The following is a 21,691-nucleotide window of genomic DNA, read 5'->3' on the forward strand; positions in this document are numbered from 1 at the left end:
GACATAATTTTCTAAACTGTAATTACAAGTGTAATCAATTTTTAGAGAGATAAAACAATAGACCAAAAAAAAAAAAAAGCTTATACAACTATAGCAATGTTAAACCAGAACATGCTAATAATAAAAAAAAAAACCTGAAAAAATTATTTCTAGATGGCACTGCAGCAACTCAAAATTGCTTTTCCAACATTCTTACACCAATTTCTGTCATCAGTGTCTTCCAGTTCTTGAATCTTTTGCTTCATGTGAAGTTTCAGGTTCACATAATCCTCATGCAGATGACCTATATGACTATTCTTAGAGCTAACAAAAATAAATTTACATTAAAAAGCATGAGGGATCCACATATAAAAATTTTTTGAACAATAACATGTAACTAGTAATAGAGGATGCTGTAATTTCCAAAAGAAACAGGCATCATAACATCTTTCCCCATGAGTTAGTGGAAACCAATTATAACGGTATATGTTATTTCCCAAAACAATCCTTCCAAAGGTTAGTTGCATACAGAATATAGAGGATCTGCTGAAAAGTAGTGCAAGATCTCCAGTTAAGTGTAACTGAGTTCCTCCTCCACTCAAAATTTTCTGTTACATAAGAAAAAATTTGCAGAACAAGGGCTGACCAGCAGAAATCTGATCTTTTAGATACATTTGAAAATAGAAGCAGCTCTGTATCTTTTCCCCTCCTCTCCCAATATTTTTAATTGCTATCAACAAAAAAGTTTCTCTGCGATTCAGTGGAAGAATACCAGTAACGTCAGGATCAAATCTGAGGAGCTGATACTGCTATCAAGACCAGTAAGTTCTCTAATGATACACTGAACCTTTAAAGCTCTGCATTAATCCCTTAAAGACTTAACAGGTTTGCTGCAGCCTGTCACACCGCCAAACAAACCTATATTACTATCGTGCTGTTCTGCAAACTTCTATTTACTTTCAACTCTATTACAGGGTTTTTGTGTAGCTGAATGACCGTTGCAATTGATTAGATAAGACTGATCATATAATACCTACAGAGTCAAAACTCTGAACTAAAACTGGAGAGTAACAAACAGCTAAATGCATATTCACTTTCACATTCTGCTAGATTTTGCTAAATTAAATTTACACTTCACCTGAAGTACTCTGAATCCCATAGCCAGCACTCATGCATACAAACCAAGTCTATCAGAAGTGCTGTCTCAGTGTAGTCTAGACATACATTTTTGCACCTCCCTTGTTCATCCCCAAACCCTTAAGGGCAAGGCAGATCAGAAGAATGACTGCTGTACTGTGATCAGTATCCAGCTCAGCCTGGCAAAGAGGCTGGATTTAAGAGACTCAAATTCTTCCTTCCAATCCCAAAAGGATATGCTCCATGTAAAACTCCTAAACTGGCTTTAAATTAATTTGCATATGCACCACATTAACATCAATCATTTAGTAATCTTTGATGAATTCCAGAGTCTTGACCAGATCACCCACAGTAACTAAAAAAAATTATTTAAAACTTAGCCAGCCATCTCTACATTATAAATGTAGTTGGATCCAGCACAGTTTACAGCATTTTATAACAATTACCATTTTAAGCAGAGAATAACCCCAAAGAGACTGTTATTTCTGAAGACAGTAATTACATTAAACAAGAATTACGTGCAGACAGAACAGAAATAAGTGTTTATTCCCTTCACCCTGCAAGCTGCACACATATTTGCCTTTTCTTTGAGATATGTATGATGAATCAAGGAACAGTTCAGCCTTCTCTTTTATTAACAATATTAGCTGCTGTGTCCCATTTGTCTGCTTTTAGTTAAAAAGAAAATAACCAACAGAGAGAGCCTGTGCTTTTACATGCAAAACCCTTTACTTGCTTCACATCCACCTCTTCCTGTTGTTTATTCTCCCTATTTGCCTCTTATCTGATTATAAATTCTGTAGATTAAAAAACCCATCATTTTTAAGCAGCATGGATGCTTAAAAAAATTAATTGTCTTTTCTGTTCAGCTCTCTCCAGAGATTTGGGAAAATATAGCTTCTCTCACTGTACAGTATTATTCTGTGTCACTGGTTGCAGATAATCCCTTCTGAATAAGCACAGGGATGCAGAAAACAAATCGGACAAGCATGCCTTTCAAATACTGTCTCTTTAATGTCTTTAAATGAGAGATTTTTCAGATCAGAAAATGCTATGCAATATCTCTATGCTAAAGGATGTCATAATTTAAATAACATTTTTCTTCACAAACAATCTAGACAACTCCAGTTCTCTAGGATCGAAAAGTGAATCACTGATCGTTGGATGTGAGAAGTATAAAAAAATTCGAGTTTGGTCTTCCCAGGTATACTGAGGAACAAACGGTGCTAAAGGACACAATGATCTGATGGTCTTTCAACTCTGCTGGCCAAGATTTCACATTTATCCCTAAGTTAATTAAAATAGTGTTTTCTGTTCATATTCTGATTCTTGTTGGCAATGTTCAAATCCCACAACCGTGCTAGTGTTAGTGTAAGTAACATCTTCTTCATTTGGGTAAGGAGAAGTAGATGACTTTTTAAAAAGTCACTATTATGGATATTCATGAACAGTACTGCCTCCTTGCCTATAACATGCAACACTGAAAGATCTGCTCTTTTAGTATCACATTTTCAGCTACAGTTGTTCCAAATGGATCAGGTAGCTACCACAGTTAAAAAGATTAACTAAATTTGAAGTGCGCAGAGGGAGGAAAAGACAATCGAGTGTGGGCAAAAGACAACACTGCCAAGGGAACTGGCTGGCAGGAAGCAGAGCCCACAAGGAAGGATTCCATGGAGGGCTCTGAGACAGAAGAGCAGATGGCAGGCAGACTGTCGAGGATAAACCCGTTAGATGTAGGCAGTAGAGAGGAGCTTTGGACTCAGGGACAGCACAAGAGAGGGCATTTAGTAGGAAGGGTACAGAAAAGAAAGAGGGTCCCCAGAGAGAGAAGAGGGCGCGAGATGCGCAGGCGACGCATCGGGAGCTCCGAAGGACAACCTGCGGCACAACGGGATGCCGTGCGACCGCACTGCCTTCCGGTGGCGACCGGCCCGGTGGCGACCGGCCTCCTGACGGCACGAACCTCCCTCCGCACGGCTCCGCTCCGGCTGCAGGCCGCTCGGGCCGCGGCGGGCGGGGCCCTGCGGGGGCGGGCCCGTCGCCATGGCGCCGCCGCTGAGGGGCCGCAGTGCCAGCCCCCGTCTGCCTCCCCTCCTGCTCCTCAGTTCCTCGCATTGCATTCACTTCCAGGAACCGGCAGCGTGTTCTCTCCTCCTCGCATTCTCCCCGTTCCGTCCTCACTACTCTCACGCAGCAGCCTCTTCTCGGCTTCGTATGAACGCGGGCACGCTCCTTTGGAGCCCCCGTCTCGTTTAGTAAGACCCCCTTCTCCCAAAAGACAGCTAGTACTTGTGCCATACTCTCAGATCTCACTCTCTCGTTCACTTGTCTTCCTACACATTTTGTTTATCCAACCGTTTATTATTAATCAATTTCTCCTTAGCGCAGATCAGGAAGGAGACTCTGTGCCCCTTTCGAGTACAGCCGTTAACAGATATGAGCAAACTTCCCATCCTTTCTGAACTCCTGCTGCATCATGTGAAAAACTTTAAAAAGCTTGGCACTTAATTATTAAAAACTGCATCCATCAACTAAACTGCTTTACACTGTCTAGGTGAGACAGAAGAAGATGTAACATGCAGCAGGCCTAAAGCATGATTTTCCCTTAGTCACACTAGATGACTTGCTTGTCTGGAAGTCATGAGGCAAACTTCCTGTAATGTTCTGTCAGCCTTCTGCTTTTCTAGATCATCTAAACTGCTTTTCCCTTCCAGAAACTCGAATGCTGCACCCAAATGATATCTGAAGTACACTAATTTAGAGAAGATAGAGCATTATCAGTAGTTCTTAAATAATTTTCCTTATGTCATCAGAAGACAATTGTGTGTCCTTCCCCATGCCAGTTAAAGAAAGAAGGGGTTTATTTTCACCAGTAACTATTAATGAAAATTAGAATCAGAACTAACAATTTGACTTTTGAAATAAAGCAAGTTCCATTTAGCAAATTATAGTTACAGAATACTGCAATTATTAAAGAAATTTAGTTCATTTACTTATATGAATCACCTCTGGTTTAAAATACAATGGTGAAACCTGGCTTAAAATTATTTTCTATATCTGAACGCAAAAATTATAGTGCAAGTCCCGGCATAATTTATGTTGTGCAGTGGGTCCCTCTGAGCCCTCATCAGAATCAGCACATAATAGGCAAATGTCTAAATCCGTACACCATTCTGACTGCTGGCATTCTTTACACCCTTATATTAGCCTAACCTATCAACAGCATTATCTTTTCAACCCTTTCTCACCCCCGCTCCCCCTTTCAAATTAGCTGTCATCTTCTCCAATGTACCTTCAATCAGCCCCTAGTCACATAGTTAAATGCATATTAGTTCCCTAAATTAGTAATTGATAACTTACAGTGATTCAGTAGTGTCCCAACCAGACAAAGTTTAATGGTGAGAAAAAAAGATTACAGTCTACACAATGTCATTTCGGGGATTGATGTTGAAATCTGAATACACCTAGTCTGCAAGTGAATGGCCTGAATTCAGATAACAGTGGACAGTCAAAAACTGGTTTTACTAGTCTTTAAGATTAGCAGTGTCAGTCTTATTGTCTGTTATCTACTCAAAATAAACCACATGGCCTTGCTCATCTTCACACATTAATGCAATGAATCCTTAAGCATGTACAAATGGGTACTATACTTCAGCAAAATTGAACCAATAGCCAATGCAAACATAATGCGCAAGAAGAAAAAACTTCTAAGTCATTAAAAGAGCTTCAGTTCCTGCCTTGGTATTACATGATTTCAGCTAGTAGGTTTTACATAGGAAGCTACTAATCTGTGCAATATCATAGTTCTCAAAAGACAATATTGTATCCTACCTGTCCTCTTCTACTTAGAATCCTACCCCTGTGTAACTCCACACAGGTTATAGGAATCATAGAATCATTTAGAAATTTTTTTTTTTCCCAAGATCGTTGAGTTCAGCTGTTAACCTCCAGGGATGGTGACTCCATCACTTCCCTGGACATGCCATTCCAATGCTTGGCAGCCTGTTTGGAGAAGAGATTTTTTCCAATATCTAATCTAAAGCTCCCCTGGCACAACTTGAGGCCATTTCCTCTTGTTCTATCACTTGTTACCTGGGAGAAGAGACAGATGCCTACCTTGGTACAATCTCCTTTCAGGTAGCTGTAGAGAGTGATAAGGTCCCCTGAGCTTCCTTTTCTCCAGGCTGAGTCTCTCCAGCTCCCTCAGCTACTGTCCATGAGACTTGTGCTCTAGACCCTTCCCTAGCTCCGGTGCCCTTCTCTGGCCATGTTCCAGCTCCTCAATGTTTGTCTTGTTGTGAGAGAGCAAAAACCAAACACAGGATTTAAGGTGTGGCGTCACTCCCCTATATATTGGATTGTGTGCTAGAAGCACACAGAAGAATGCAGCCACCTACTCCTGAATTTCCTAAGCCCCAGGTAGCCATAGGAGTGCTGCTTTCGGTGCCTTTAAGAATCCCACCACAACTTTCATAGATCAGCACATCAGTTTTATAATCAAACGTTTGTAGGAATCCCAGTTGAGTCACAAGAGAATAATGCAGAAAGCTCATTCCATCCGGATGTAAAAGGAGGAGTATATTATGAAATCATATTTGCAGGGAGTAGAAAAATATTTACTCCCTTGATAAAGGATGAGGAGGGAAGCCTAACGGTTGTCTACAGAATGCACACTATCACACTCAAATTTCTAAGAAAACAACTAAGCAAGGAATTACTCGTAAGTAATTCTCATGGGAGGAGACAATGAGGAAACTGTGATCGCTCCCGGGAAAACAGAAACGGCAGCACAGAACAAACCTCAACAGCAGAAATCCATTCATAAGTTGAAGTCCGTGGCTCAGGTCCTCTTCCTCCGGACAGCCAGTGCAGCATTCGTGCCGGCAGGGTCCAGCCCCGCGTTGCACTGTACGCAAGCAGCGCAAAGCTCGTGCGGATGCCTTGTGAGGCGCCGGGGCCCCGCTCGGAGCCGGCGCCGGTGGAGCCGCGCTGCACAGCCGGGGCCCGTGCGCCGAAGAACCTGTAGCGGAGGGGGAGTCGCCGCGGCGGCGATAGGACCCAGGGCGCGCCCCGTGTGGAGGGCGGGGCGAGCAGCCCCAGAGCCGCCGCGCGGGAGCGCTCCCCAGCCCGGGAGCAGACGGGCCGTGCGGCTCTGCGTGGGCACACGGGCACAGCGGGCTGCGGTCCGGAGCCAGCACGGGCATCCCCGCGCCGAGACGCGGGACGTGACTCAGGTACTGAGGCGGAGCCGTCGTGCGTGATGCCGCGGAGTCCTTGCCTGGGGCACGCGGACGAACGCCGCGGGGAGCGCGGAGTGGGGGGTCCGGAGCCGGGTGAGCCGAACCCAGAGCGCCGACCTGACCGAGGGCGCTTCTCTGCGTGGGGGTCTCGGGCCGGCGGATGAGCCCGTGCGCCGCCCAAGCTTTGGGCAAAGCGCGGCGTAGGAGTAACGGGTTCATCCCTTGCCCAGAGGCTACGCTGGGCGCCGGTGGGGACGTGGGCACGACGCCGACTGTTCTCGCACCCCTTGGCACCACCCCACCGAGGGTCGGCGCGGCGTCCTCCCCCTGGCTGTGTTTCTCCTCGCTCGTGGGGCCACGCGGGCTCAGCTCTTCGTCGGGAAACCCGCGCTGCCGTATGGGTCGCCCAACGTCCTCAGCGCCACCAGCCTGAAAGCGCTGTCCGGGCGCTGAGCGGTGCTGGCCACCGAGCACCACTCCGCCTGCTACGGGAGAGCGTGGCCCGCGGCTTCCCCTCTGGCAGCCGGGTCACGCCTAGGCGCGTAGTGCCGCCCGCCCGAGGGCACGTACAGTGCCACACTGGTGGCTCGTGGGACGCCCGCGAGCTCGGGCTTTGTTTCCGCCATTCGTAGCCTCACATCGTTACTGGGGGACGAGGGTCTCTCGCCTCCGCTGTCCCTTCGCTACTGCTCAGCTCCTGTTTCAGTGTAGAGCCCCCGGAGATGAATTTCGGAATTTTTTGTCGTAGCGGTGACCGTTCAGGTCCGGCAGAGCGAGTGACGAGCAGTCTGAGGGACTGTTCCCTCATAAGGACATCGTCTCAGCCCCAGGCAGGAGCCCCGTTACTCGGTTCAGCGAGCACACTAAGAACGGTGGGGCACCCGGGCGCGGAATCGCGCGGCGTCTCCCCGGTCTGCGTGAGCATTGGCTGCGGCGGCGACCCAGGCGCTCCTCGGGAGCCGTCTCGGCTGAGGGCTGCGCGGGCTACGTGCTCGCCCCGGAGCGCCGCGCGAGCGGCCGTGGCCGAGGCGATGCCGCGACCGCCACCATTGTATTGCCAAGCCCTCTCCCCCCACGCCCCCTCCCGCGCGGCGGCCGCCGCAGCCCCTCTCCATCTCTTGGGAAAGAGCCTTGTTTTGATGCTGCTCGCAATCCACCTGGAGGGGTCTGCGGTTTGCCTCCTAAGCAATTCTGTGGAGAGAAGAAAAAGCACAAAAAGGTGGAGTTGAATTTCAGTAATTCAGCTTCCTCACAGGCTCAGACCGTTAGCACTAGTGGAAATGCACTCCTCTTAGGCAAACCGTTCAATTTAGGATGTCACAGAGTAAAGCCATGTATGGTTTTGCAGTGTTTATTTCAGAGGAAGCAGTGTGGCAGCCGTTTTAAAATGTAAATCAGAATCTATTAGTACAGTACACCTTCTGTGGTACAGTCAGAAGTATAACTCAAGGTATATTATAGAAATCAAAAGGTGGCATTTTAAATTGTGACTGAAGGTGGCAATTCACATATCTCAAGGTGTGACACCCTATTATGAAACTGCACTGTCCAAAGTGTAAAATTACCTCTGAGCCAGATTATCTTTTCTCACTGTATTCAACTACATGTGCTCACCTAGCTTGAGATACAGTGCATGTGCATGCGAGCACTTTATATATAAAGGTAGTTCCATTATATTCTGCAAAAATAAGCAGAGATGCCCAGCTGGTGACAGGACTTGACCCTTAATTAGTTTTTATCTATCTCTGTCACTTTTTGTATTTATACTAAACAATATAAGGACACTTCTTCACTATAAGCAATTGTCAAGCATCTATGTTTTTCTAAAGCTTCAATATTTTGCAAAGCCATCACAGCCGCAGGGCTGAAATTAATTTTCATGATGCATGAAAATTAATTGTAAGTTGTTCCTAAGTGAAGTTGGGATTCTGCAACTTTTCATGATATAAAATAGGACAAGCAAATAAATAGTCACAACTTTCCCCATAGAGCACTTTACCCAGGTAATAGAATTTAAACTGGTTATCATTATCTGCTACACATAAAATTGCAGTGTGAAGTTACTGTCAGTGAGGTCTGCTATAACTTGTGATGAATGTTATTCACTGTGCAGCAGCGGTGAACAGCTGTGTTGAGGCTAAATGGGGGCTGGAGAATGATTAATAGTCTAGATCTGATATGGAACATCACTTGCAGCTACAGACAGCACAGAATTATCCTAGGAGTTCTAAGAGGGAGATGAGAGAATGGGGAAAACTGGCAAACCCTTAAGAAAGGCAGCAGATCTGGAAAAATTGTCTCATTTGAAATGGAGGAGGCCAAAATGGGACAGTGGCAGTCACTGTGGGGCCTTGAAGGGAGGACAGAAGGTCAGAATAAATATGGTTGATAAATATGGTAATGATTTTGTAGGGAACAGAAGTTAGCAGCAGCCTTTGGAATGAACATATAATTCTACTGGCTAATATTTAAGCAGGTAAGCCACAGGAAATGCACTAGTGGGTTATACCAGTGGCCCATCTAAATGGCTACTATGAGTTACTTGAGTTGTAATAAAATCTGATTTAAAGATTTATGCATTTGTACTTTGGAGAAGCAGGAAGGAGTTAATGTCATGCTGAATAGGCAGATGTCAGTGATGTCAATACAAAGGGTAGTTGTTCTATATGTAGAGGGCTATCATAAGGGTCTGGAGAATTTTAAATAAAAACTTTTTTTCAGGAATCATTTCCTGAAAAATTTAAGTAGAGTTGGTTAGTCTTAAGAATCCTCACTTAAAATCAAGAATAACATGCATATTTTGTTTAGTCTGCTTAGATTTTAATACCTTTGGGCAAATACAGGAGGTTCATAATTCCTATTAACACAACATTAAGCAGCCTATGCTTTTCAAGATATTCGTACCCCCAACACCCTATGAAGAGAGAAATTATTTTCTTTGTTCACAGATAAGAAAAACTGAAGGAGAATGTCTACATTACTCAGCTTATACCATCTTCCTTATTTTGTAGTTAAACAAATCTCACCTGGGTGTGGCTCCAGACTGAAGTCTAGGCTGAACTGGGTTCCCTACTTGGAAGCTTATGTTCTATTTTTGATAACCATCTCTTATTTGTATCATAGAAAGTCAAGGTTGTGTAGATTTCAGCTGTAGTTAGAATAAATTAATTATTCTTAAAATTCCTGAAATTAATTCTTCTTGAGAACATGAAGTTCTCAAGCTATATAAGTCAGTGTACATGCTCATAAATGTCCTTCCTACCCATACTGCTGACCATGAAGTACAGCTATGTTGCCAATAAGAGTAGTGGCTAAACACAAATAATAGATTCTTGCCTTTTCTAGCTGCTCCTTTTTATAATACATCATTCCAGAAACCAAACCGTCACACCACCCACAATGCTACCTAACATTTCCTCCTAACTGAGTCTATATTAGTTTCCATGACAACAAGAAGATAATATCAGGAAGATTAAACCCCAGATGCTACCTTTGTTTTGCACATTACCAAAGCAAGAATCCATTCATGATAGAAGGAATCTGGAATAAATACTGACAATACTGTTATGTCTGTTGTGGAGATATGAAACTGAGCTGCAGCCAGTTAAATGTAATCCTTTGCCTCTAAATAGGGCTGAGCTGGCAAAAGCAGAAAGCAAAACAAGCTGTTGCAATAGTTAGGCAGTAGCCTTCTATCTTAGCAGGCTTTGATGGCACACCAGCACTGTAGCGAAATCCTAAGTAAAAATTTTGCCAGTGCAGATCAACCACAAGCCTGCCTTTTCTAAAGGTGGCACCCCTCATTTATACATTTTGTAAAGGAACATCTACACTACTTCCTTATTATTTATTATTCACCTCTTAAGGAGGTGAATGCAGTCCCAGCCTAGTAAGGTACACCACAACAGGATCAAGTACATTCTTGCTGTGTTTAGAGGGTTCAGGGTTCATTTAGTTCTGGTTGATGGTCCTTTTATTTTGATGTGTTAGCATGAACAACCGATGGACAAAACCAGATGAATGACATTGATTTTAGAATCATAGAGTAGCTTGGGTTGGAAGAAACCTTAATCTCATTCCAACCCGCTGCTGTGGGCACAAACACCTTCCATCAGGCCACATTGCTCCAAACCCTGTCTAACCAGGCTTGGAACTCTTCCAGGGGTGAGACAGCCACAGCTTCTCTGGGCAACCAGGGCCCCATCATCCTCAGACTAAAGTATTTCTTCCTAACACCTAATCTAAACCTACTGTCAGTTTGAAACCATTCCCCCTTGTTCAATCACAGCATGACTTTGTAACAAGTCCCTCTCCAGCCTTCTTGTAGCCACTTCAGACCCTGGAAAGGTGCAATAAGGCTTACCCAGAGCATCCTCTTCTGCATTATGAACCATCCAAGTTTTCTCAGCCTTTCCCTTTAAGAGAGCTGTTTTTGAGGCATGCTTGTGCAAATGTGAACCACTCTTGAAAGGATGGTGCCTGAAGACCTGGTGTGCCGGCTTATGGTGATTTTTAGCCAAATGTGGTAGTAGACGTGATGTAAAGAGTAAATGGATATTACTGTGTGTTCTCCTGTAGACCTTTTTTATGAAATGCTGGAAAGTAGGCCAGGTTCCCTGACATCAGCAAGTCTACCTCTTTCATCACTTATGGCAAAGATGGTAAGCTCCGTGAGGCAGGTGCATCAGAACGTGTCTCTTACAGGCTGACTTGCTCTGCTGGGCATGGAAGAGCTCAAGAACGGCCAGGAAGGAGGATATTTCCCTCTCCTGTGGGAGCACCGGGCTCCGGCAACGGCGCTTGCGAGCGCTGGGCGGGGGTGCGGCCCCGGCTCCGCCCGGGCCGCGCGCGCAACTGGCGGGCAGCGCCCGCCCCCGGCCCGGGAGTCACGTCCCGCACGTCTCAGTGCGGCGGCCGCGCGCGCCCCGCTGGGGCATCACCGCGCGGGTCAGGCGGGGCCGCGGGCGGGGCGGCTCCGGCAGCCTCTGCCCGAGGGTCGGAGTGCGGCTGGGGGAGTCGGCTCTTCCTCCGGACCGCGGCCGCACCAGGCGCCCTGCGCGCGTGCCGAGCTGACTTCTCTCCCCGTGAAAATCTTGGACAGTTCTCTTCTGGAAGGAACAAGCGTGCTGCCAAATAGTTCTTAACGGTGTTTCTTCTCAAAGCCACTCGCCGCTTCATATGGCGTGGGTGTAGTTTGCTATCGGGGTTCAGCCCTGTTAGGTCTGCAGAGGATGCCCTTATAACAACTTTGCTGTAGACGCAGTAAAGGAGACAGTCCCAGCCTGTGCACAGAGCGAATGCTGTAAGGCACTGAATGTCTCCACCCAGCACTGTATAAGCAGTCTGGAGAGATTGCCAGTTGCTATTTTTCAACAAAGCATGCTCATGTATTATTACTAACTTTGTGTTGCTATTAGACGGGTAATGGACATGGAGGAAAACTGCCCAACCCTTCCCCCAATATTTTAAACCTTCACTTCAAATGAAATATTTGGACAACTTGGAAGTAGCGTGAGTGACAATACTCCCTGAAGTGCTTCAATTTTACATCTTATTCCTGTTCTTTATACATTTGAGCCGAGATTCATCAAATATTACTTTTTCTTACTGATCATGTAGTAACAACAATGGGAAATATTTGCTCCAGACAGGCAGTTGTAACTGAGCATTGCTTCAGTTACTAACTCCTAGCATCCACAAAAACGGCTCTTGGGGATTTCATTGCAGTTTTGCATTTGAACTTGATGTGTGAAAAATGATAGCTCATCATCATCTCAAGGGGACCTTTCTATCTTTTCAAGATAGCAGTGTATCAGGGCTGTACAGCTGTCCTCAGTGGGGAATAAAAAATCTGGGTGATTAGTCCACCATTTCACAGAGCACTTGTGATGCAACAGGTCTCCTAAGTGAATAGTTCAGGAGCTTCATGTAAAAAGGTCTTATATAAAAAATCCTGCAGACTTTAATGCAGTAATTATTACATATTTGTGAAAGTCAGATACACCCCTGAAATGCTGTTATGGCTTCAGTTTTTTGATGAAGCAGTGCTTTGGATGAAATCCAGTTCCGACTTTGAGAGCTGTGCAGGGCCATTCATTTAAAACTCAGTTGTGTGCATCTCATTTTCATGTGCTTTTGCAAGCTTTGTAAAAACTTAAACAAGAAGTAGTTAAAATTGCACTGCATTTACAAGACTGTTTTTTAAAAGTAATTCCATGCCTTAGTTTAAATGGTAGTGCAGTTTTAGAGATACTAATTGCTTTTTGTTTCTTAGGGAACACACAAGCTTCTTCATCATGGGAGCTGTAGTAGCTGATGATGGTCCCTCAGGTGTTAAAGCCCCTGATGGAGGCTGGGGCTGGGCTGTCCTTTTTGGCTGTTTTATCATCACAGGATTCTCCTATGCCTTTCCTAAGGCAGTTAGTGTCTTCTTTAAAGAACTTATCCGGGAATTTGGCATTGGATACAGCGACACTGCATGGATTTCCTCTATTCTGTTGGCCATGCTTTATGGAACAGGTGAGTAGTTATCTGGTTTTGAAACAGTATTGTGTCATACAATTAAGTTTGTAAATCTTACAGCCATTTACAGTCTGTATCATGACTGCATATCATTACTTGCTTTCAAATAAGGCATTCCAAGGAAGAATTACTAATAATCACATAAATCAGAAGATTTTTTAAGCCCATCCAGTTTATTTAAAATTATGTCTTTGTAAGTCAGTAGTTGCTAAAGATGATGAAAAAGAAAAATCAAAAGGCACTATGAAGACAAAAAATATTGAAGTATTTGACTACAGAGGAAAGGACATTTTTCCTGATTGGCCTGACTTTATGGACAAAGTACAAAACAATCACTGAATTGGAAAGTGAATCACTGAAGTTGGAAAGACCTTAGACCTTTAAGATCATTGATTCCTACTATGAACGTTGCACTTTGAAGTCTACCAAAGAAATACAAGGTATCAGAAAATCAGTTGTAAATGTTGGTTTATTGTAGCAACTGTAATTTGCTTTTCTTGCCTAGGTCCACTTTGTAGCGTATGTGTCAATCGCTTTGGTTGTCGCCCTGTCATGCTGGTGGGTGGCCTTTTTGCTTCAATGGGGATGGTGATAGCTTCCTTCTGCACAAGCATCGTTCAGATCTATCTAACTGCAGGTGTGATTACTGGTAAGTACCATGCTGAAAATGAGTTCACTTATGTCTTAGCTTTAGGCTGAAGTTTTGTTTAAGTGAAAAATACCCGAAGCATAAGGATCACCCAACTGGGCTTTTATAAAGATGGCAGATAAATGTGGAATTAAAAGGTTATTTATTTTTGTTATTAGCATAAAGTGTAATCATAAAGTATATTAATACTATGGGGGTAAAATACTTTGTGTTATCTTGGGATTCTTTTGTCCATTTGGAATAAAACTATTTTCTCTTAAGTCATGAGTCAGAAAAGCTGTAATTAGAATATTTTAACAATGATATTGTAGGCCAGTATTAATTTTTATGTACCCTCTGCTACAGGTTTGGGTTTGGCACTAAACTTTCAGCCTTCACTCATCATGTTAAACCGTTACTTTGACAAACGCCGGCCCTTAGCCAATGGGCTGTCTGCTGCTGGGAGTCCAGTGTTTCTTTGTGCTCTCTCACCGTTGGGGCAGATATTACAGCACGAGTACGGTTGGAGAGGAGGATTCCTTATCCTGGGTGGGATGCTGCTCAACTGCTGTGTATGCGGAGCACTAATGAGACCTTTGGAGCCACCCAAAAAGGCTGAAGCTACCAAAGAGCCAGCTGAGAAGAAAGTGAAGAAAAAACTTCTGGATTTCAGTGTGTTTAAAGACAGTGGTTTTGTAATCTATACACTAGCAGCGTCTATCATGGTGCTTGGCCTCTTTGTTCCTCCAGTGTTTGTTGTGAGTTATGCCAAGGATTTAGGGTATCAAGACACCAAAGCAGCTTTTCTTCTGACTATTCTGGGATTCATTGATATCTTTGCTCGCCCAATCTGTGGAATGGTAGCTGGTCTTAAATGGGTTAGACCACGCTGTGTCTACCTCTTCAGTTTTGCTATGATTTTTAATGGTTTTACAGATCTCATGGGCTCTATGTCTGTTGATTATGGTGGACTGGTGGTCTTTTGCATTTTCTTTGGCATTTCTTATGGAATGGTAGGTGCTCTTCAGTTTGAAGTTCTCATGGCTATCGTTGGTACGCAGAAGTTTTCCAGTGCTATTGGCTTAGTGCTCCTGGCAGAAGCTATGGCTGTTCTGATTGGTCCACCATCAGCAGGCAAGTATGCTATTTAGCTCAGAATTTAAAATTGTGTGCATTGCATTCATTTACACAAAATATAAGGGAGCTGAGAAAAAGATGCGAGTCACTCGAGAAACGCAGATTTTGCTAGTGTTGCACATATTTCAAAGGCTTTCTGCAGTTACACTCTGAAATACTCCAAGAAGGGATGGAATAAACCATTTCCTTCTTAGGTCTATTTCAAGATTGGTTAAATTGCCATCTCAAGATGCTGCTATTTCTTTCTGAAACCCCGCACTGAACTTCTTATTGGTAGATAGCTGACTGGGATTCAGAATATGAAACCTGTCAATTTTCTTTGGGAAATATTAGGATACATTCTCTATATCCACGGTAGATTTGGAGGAGGAAAGAAAACATCTGAAGGAAGAAAAAAAAAATCTTACAAGGAGGCCTATAAAACTGGACTGATTTAAGGAAGGTGGAGTGCTTCTATTGCACGTCTTACAACCCAAGAATAAGGGGACGTGACAAAATAGTAAAATTCATTAATTTGAAGTCAAAACACAAATTAATTGCTAATCAAAGAACATACATTTTACAGACCCTGAACTGAAACACACTTTCCCTCCCAAAACCCACCAGGTCACTGCCATAGAATGTTTACTGTTTATACCAGACAAGTATTTTTATTTTAACAGAACCCCCTTCATGGGAAAACCAGTATTATGCACCACTTCCTCCGATCTTCAGGTTTCGAGAGGCACTTCCTTCATATCCTCCCACCTGTTCTTTCACATCCACTGAATCCTGTAAAAATTTACCTTTACCAGTGTGAGTCAGTTACTCCAGACTGACTATTGAATAACATTTTCATTTTAAGCAGGCAGTCCACTACCCATGTAGAAAGGTAAATGAAATTGGGAGCAAGAGGATAATGATGATCAGATCATGATACAGATGACACAGATACCATCCATGGATGCACACATTTTTATCTGAAATACAAAGCATGTGTTTGATCTTTCGCATCTGAAGGCGAGGCCGGTTTTATTTCAGATGAACCGCATGCCTCTGTGTGCAGCAGACTATGTGTTTTGATATCTCATGTAGTGTCAGTGACTGTTAAACTGAACTGAAATAACTGAGAAATATTTTGTTACAAACTTGTTTTAATCCTATTTCAAAAAATTTGGTTAGGTAGTCATGGTGATTCTAGACCGGAGAGTCAGAGTGCTTTAAAAATCAGAAAAATATTCACTGCAAGATAATCACTTTTGTTAATTACCTGGAATGTTGCCTTTTTCAGGAAAACTCCTGGATGCAACGGGGAGGTACATGTTTGTTTTCATTATTGCTGGAATTGAAGTTACCACCTCAGCCCTTGTATTGGCCTTGGGAAATTTCTTCTGCATTAAGAAAAAATCAGAAGAACCACATACAAAAGAAGAAGCAGCAGAAAGAGAGGAATTAAACAAATGTGAAAACAAAACTCCTGAAGATGCCAAAGTGGACTCTATTGAAGTGGAGCAGTTTCTGAAAGATGAGCCTGAAAAAAATGGCGAAGTTGTAACTAACCCAGAAACATGCGTATGAGCATAACAAGGAACTGAAAAGTATTTAGAAAAGAAAGATATTCAACGCTATTTATTTTAGAAACAGAAATAGTTTAGGGCTGGGCCATCTGCTTTAGTAACTTGGGGCTAGTCAGCTCATCAGGTCTCTTTGGAAGCTGATTAGCTAGACAACATCTTATCGGAAACATAGCTTTATTGGTAAAAGGTGGAACATTGTGGTTATATATTCTTATGTAAACTAAAAAAGCTTTTATGAACACAAGTAGGCTCTTGCTATGCATCACCAGAAACTGCTCACTTGGAAGATACGGGAAAAGCATATTTTCAGAAAAGTAGAATTATATGTATGTTTTCAGACAATATTGATGAAATTGCTGTGTTGTGTGGCTAAATATAATTTCCCTATGTTCTCTGTGAAGGGAAAAGAGTTTGAGATGGATAAAAATCTCAGGAACTTAAAGGTCTCCATTAGGTTTTAGAATTTCTTACCTTTTTAGATTTTTTTTTTAGATTAATTGGCTCAGCCCTAATTTAATTTTGATAATATCTGTAACTTTGATTTATGTAAATGCATTTCTGCCTAAACCTGTAACCTTTGCAATTATAATCTGGAAATCCTGTTTTTGGAAAGGCACATTACAGACTCAGCAGATCACACAAGTGGTATTCTGAGACAGTACTAAAAAACAAAAAAAAAGCATAATGGATCCTGACAGACCTTGAGGAAACAAAATTAGTCCACAATTCCATACACTGTTTTCAGTAAAATTTCCTTAGAGCACTGAAAAATATTACAAGTAACACGGACAAGATGATCAGTAGAATATTCTGAAAAAGTGTCCATTTTGCATACAAAAGAAATGATGGTGCAAGTTTCCAGATGACTTACAGAGTCGGTTAACTTAGGGAAGAGACTGAACTACTTTGAAACATGTTAGCCATCCATAAAATGCAATGTTAGCATCACGGGAAGGTTTTAACATGTTTAGTTTTGAGGGTTTTTTTCTACCCCATTTATCCCACTTCCCTACCCCCCAGCTTAATCTATGGAAGTTCAAAGTGCCATTCTTGCTGTTTGAGGAAACATGATAGAACCATTCATCATTTTTATGATGGCATGGTACTGAATAGAAAAGGAAGGCAAAAGAAAGGCATTGTATTTTTTTTTTTTTCCACCCAAAACCACTCAAGAAATGTAATTTTTTAAGATATAAAATCATGCTACTGCATCTCATCTCTCAAATCTGCTTATAAAAAACTGAATAGGCTTTGTAACTGCAGTAACAATCTTCAAAACAGACTAAATGTAACAGATTCAATTTTCTTAGTAGTAGCAAAGGAATATTGGCTTTCAGGTGCCAAAATTGTTCTGCTTAATAACTGAAAATTGAAAGACCCTAATCCCTTAAAACTCAGTATCCACTTAAAATTTTTACCGGAAACAAAGTGCCAAAACCATGAACCATTCTCTAATGAATGATACCAGCAGCTTCCATTGAAGTTTCTTCAAAATGGTTTTGCATTGTTAGGACAACCTTGCACAGAAATCGGAACGTTAGAAATATAACTTTTAAAAGAAATGGATGCTACACAGAATAAACTGGTTTTACATCTTATGTAGTGCATTATTTTAAAGTCTTATTAATTTAGTGGCAGCAATTGTAGTGAATGGTATTTCCCAGTTGTAACAGCTTACTTACTGAACTCAGCTCCAGTTTGCTAAAGACTAAATTGGTACTTGAAACACAACACTGAGAGCTCCAGAAGGCAAGAGAAAAACAGAATCCACACAGTAATTTATTATATTCTTGGAGGCTGCTTCAGATGATACATGAAAGCTTGATACAGCTTTCAGATTGGAGTTCCCTGTTGTTTCAAAAAGCAGAAACTAAAAACCTTTCCAAAGGTGAATTCAGATTCTCAGATAGTCATTTTTGTCTTACTGTGTGCTTTGATCACTGATTTCATTGCTAGATAATGCTATGCAGTTATCACAGAACGAAATGGTTATTCTGCAAATTGTCTAGACTGCTTTATATGCAACAGAATGTCATTTGTGCTTATCATACTGACTTTCCAGCCTATGTTTCATTTTCCATACATAATACTTTTACAGTTAAGCTGGAAAAAGTTTTATGTTGTAATTTTATGTGATTTGAGACAGAAAAAGAAGTTAGGAAGACAAGGAGACACGGTTCAAAATAATCTTGTAAGTAAAACTGGTGTTCACAGAAAGGCCTCATTTGCCAATACAAGTTATTTTCTTCCACTCAAAGACCAATCACTCTGACTGGGACTGCCAATGCTCTTGTGCTGTTTTCAGCACAGGCCTACCAATGGCTTGCAGTATTTATGACAGCAGGAAATGCTTACTGAATGACAGTGGTCAAATCAAAGGACTCCTTTATTGACTGTGAGGAAAAAAGGGTTAGAATTTAATTCACTAAGCAGTTTAAAAAAACATATTAGCAGTTTAAAATCTTTTATCATTTTAATTAATTGCAAGAAGCATCAATACAAAGGTGAGGAACTCCTAATGTAGCTCTCTTAGCAACATCCAAAGTGGCAGGCTTGAGAGTAGTTCAGAGTTCTAGAGCCAGTTAAGCTCCTTGCTCCCATTCTGTTCCACTCAAGGTAACACTGAAGCGTGTGCTAGCCCTCCAGTCCTCTTTCTGTTCAGCTGCCTTTATCTTCTTGGAAAGAGATTCGTTAAACTGATGGGAAGGAAACCTCCATGCCAGATCCCCAGGCTGAACACCTGCTGGCCACTATACCAGACTGTGCTGAAGCATGTACCCAACTGCTCCAATGACCCTTTGCGGCCCTGTCAATACATCTCCTGTTTTATAGATGGCTCTCCTCCCACCCCAGTATGTTAAAAAATCAAAACCAACGAAAACTAAACCCCACAAGCATCTAGTCCTTAGGTTCCCAGCACTGTCCAGCCAGGCTCCTTTTTAATTTAACTCTGCTTATTGTAAATATTTAAATAGATTGATAAATATTTTTAAAAAAGTATTTTGTATATTTAAAAGCAAGGAATTGATTTAAAATTCTTCCAGATACTTTGCTACTGTATTTCTTTAATCTCAATACCACCGAGATGCCCTTAAGAGCAGTCTGCGAGATGTGCTCATCCATGTATTTGAGGATGCATACATCGAAGCCATAAAGCATTGCTAAGGAGACATTGATTGCTCAGGGTCACAGGCAGAACAGTTCCATGCAACATCTACCCAGATGAACCTTTGTTCAACCTTCACCTGATTAAAATTTTGTGATTTGAAAAAAGGGAAAAGGAAAAGGAAGGGAATGTAGGTAATTAATTTGCTTTGCAACCAAATTGCAAAGCATCCGAAGATTATAGTTTACTCCTACATCATACACTATTGAAACATATATAATTTCTTTTGACACACAGATCATGAATATATCTAAGAAGTCTGGAAAGTAAACAATCAAAAAACCAAAACAGTTTTCCAAGATTCTTTCTCTGAAAGTAGTGAATAGTCTTTTACCCTGCAGGCTAGCAAAATTTTTAAAGCATTTTGGATCTTCACACATTCTATAAATTGTGTACAATAGGATTTATTGTTAAAGTATTGTATGATTGATTATGTAATGGGTCTTAGGAAAGTAAGGGCCTGATGCAAGGAGATGAAATGTGTAATGCCAGTAATACACAGACTATATAAAAAAGAATAGATGTGTTTGCACATACATATATACATATGTATGTATATATGTACATACATATATATATATGAATAAAAATATATATGTAAACATGCAAAATACCTGCAGGAGTGGATTACAGACAGTTTGCCCATTTATTAGACAATGAGCAGAGTTAAAATTATTTTCTTCCTCCTATTCAAAGATCAGTTTGCTTTTTTGAAAATTCTAAATTAAATATTTTGTACCCATTTGGAGCCTAGAAGACCTCAGCAGAACTAGAAGTCTTAAAGTGATGCAGCTATCTGTTTCAAGATAAGCCAGTTTGAGATGGATGGTATGAAGGTATGGTGTAAAGGACTGGAGAGATTTTGTGCTAATATTAAACTCCATCTACACAAACGGGTATTAGGCAATGTAGAACCATTCTTTAAAAATAAATTAGAACATTCCCCTAATCAAGCAACCAATCTTCAAAATGAAAAAGCAAAATTCATATATGCACCATTGGTACATCCCAAAGAAAATGTTTAGTTTGGCAGACAATTATAAAAGGAAGAATTTCAGAATGCAAACTCTTACATGTTACAGCATGTAAGTATTGACTTGTGTAGTGTGTCTGTGTCTCTTTGCCACAATCGTCTATAGGATTATGGGAATTAGGATTATGGGAAGCAATTAATTTTGTGCGAGATGACATTTTGTTTGTTGTTAATGCACTTTAATGTAATGTGTATATTTATACTTAGTAATTTTTTTTATGCTTTTCTAGTAAACTGTTGCAAACGTAGTGAATAAATAAATATCTGATTGTCAAAAACTGTGGGTTTGAGAAAATAAGCTCAGAAAAAATTAACAGCCCAATATGGACGTTGGGTTTCATTTGCACATGCCTATTAAACAGCTACACAGGGACAAGAGAGTTTATAGAGAAGAGCTGACACTTAGCTGACAGGCAGCCAGAATTTAATGTGGGCAAGGGGACTGCTTTTGCCATGACTCATAGTTTGGCCAATTCCAAAATGGGTATGTGCTTCTGCTGTAAATGATCCTGAAGACTATTTTAAAGCATCATCTAATTTAAAATAACAGCAATTAATTTTGTGCTGTGCTGTGTAAAAAATATTAAAGTTCTCCTCTGAATAGTGCTCCAGGTTTTGTTTACAGGTAAAGTTTTATGAACTGTCATGACTTACAAAGCTCAAAATATTTTGAACACTGACATGTTGGCAAGCTGTCTGTACTGTCAAGTGATGCTCTTTAGAACTTGAAAGCTCCTAAGAAAACACAGTGCAGGCATACATTTATGTTGTGGGTTTTTGGCTCCTATGGTGCCTCAGCTAGGACTGGCTCCTCAGGGTATAATCTCAAGGCTACATCCAGGTGAGTCAAAATTACAAGGAGTGTAATTCAGTGTAGCAAGACCTATCTTTTGGGATCTGAAGATACATACTTGTGCTTAATTCTAAGTACGTCTGTCAAGAGATCTTTGAGAAAACTTTCAAAGCTCACTTTAAAAAGTTTCTCTGTATATTTACACTGAAAAGGTCACAGGTCTAGTTTACATAAACACATCCCCCCCTTAGTATTTGAATACATACATGATTACTTTTTTTATGCTATATTAATTAAATTGGCAAGACTTAAGGTGTAATCAAATGCTTTGCAACCCAAGCCATATACTGTATTACTCAGTGGACTAAAATGACAGAACTTACTAGCATGCAGTCAGCCCACTCTTGTGACAGAAAACCAGAATTTATCTTTGCCTCTGGCTCTCTTTGAGTCTGAAAGAAAGAAGTAGGGCCATTCACTGTAGGGGAAAATGGGCT

At 41.6% G+C, this 21,691-nt stretch overlaps 2 protein-coding genes across 2 annotated transcripts in view; one reads left to right on the top strand and one right to left on the bottom strand.

Annotated features, from left to right (window-relative positions):
• Positions 1 to 6,985, bottom strand: part of CCDC57 (coiled-coil domain containing 57) — a 27,829-nt gene extending 20,844 nt beyond the window's left edge. Inside the window, exons 1-2 of the mRNA XM_036394855.1 lie at positions 6,930 to 6,985; positions 5,920 to 6,867 (exon numbers count right to left, since the gene is read on the bottom strand). Coding sequence (XP_036250748.1) covers positions 5,920 to 6,867; positions 6,930 to 6,985 — 1,004 coding nt within the window. The remainder of the gene's footprint in view (positions 1 to 5,919; positions 6,868 to 6,929) is intronic.
• SLC16A3 (solute carrier family 16 member 3) lies at positions 6,200 to 20,679 on the top strand. Its single transcript, XM_036394597.2, has 5 exons — positions 6,200 to 6,353; positions 12,634 to 12,878; positions 13,387 to 13,530; positions 13,876 to 14,643; positions 15,917 to 20,679. Exons 2-5 carry the CDS (start codon positions 12,656 to 12,658, stop codon positions 16,201 to 16,203), a joined length of 1,422 nt encoding a protein of 473 aa, XP_036250490.1. The 5' UTR covers positions 6,200 to 6,353; positions 12,634 to 12,655; the 3' UTR covers positions 16,204 to 20,679.
• The last annotated feature ends 1,012 nt before the right edge of the window (positions 20,680 to 21,691 follow it).

Source organism: Molothrus ater, chromosome 19, assembly GCF_012460135.2.
Source record: "Molothrus ater isolate BHLD 08-10-18 breed brown headed cowbird chromosome 19, BPBGC_Mater_1.1, whole genome shotgun sequence".
Classification (NCBI taxonomy): Eukaryota; Metazoa; Chordata; class Aves; order Passeriformes; family Icteridae; genus Molothrus; species Molothrus ater.

Coding starts and splice junctions, on each gene's coding strand:
- SLC16A3 (XM_036394597.2), top strand. CDS start 12,656: ATGGGAGCTGTAGTAGCTGATGATGGTCCCTCAGGTGTTAAAGCCCCT. Junction 13,531..13,875: donor AACTGCAGGTGTGATTACTG/GTAAGTACCATG, acceptor CCTCTGCTACAG/GTTTGGGTTTGGCACTAAAC. Junction 14,644..15,916: donor GATTGGTCCACCATCAGCAG/GCAAGTATGCTA, acceptor TGCCTTTTTCAG/GAAAACTCCTGGATGCAACG.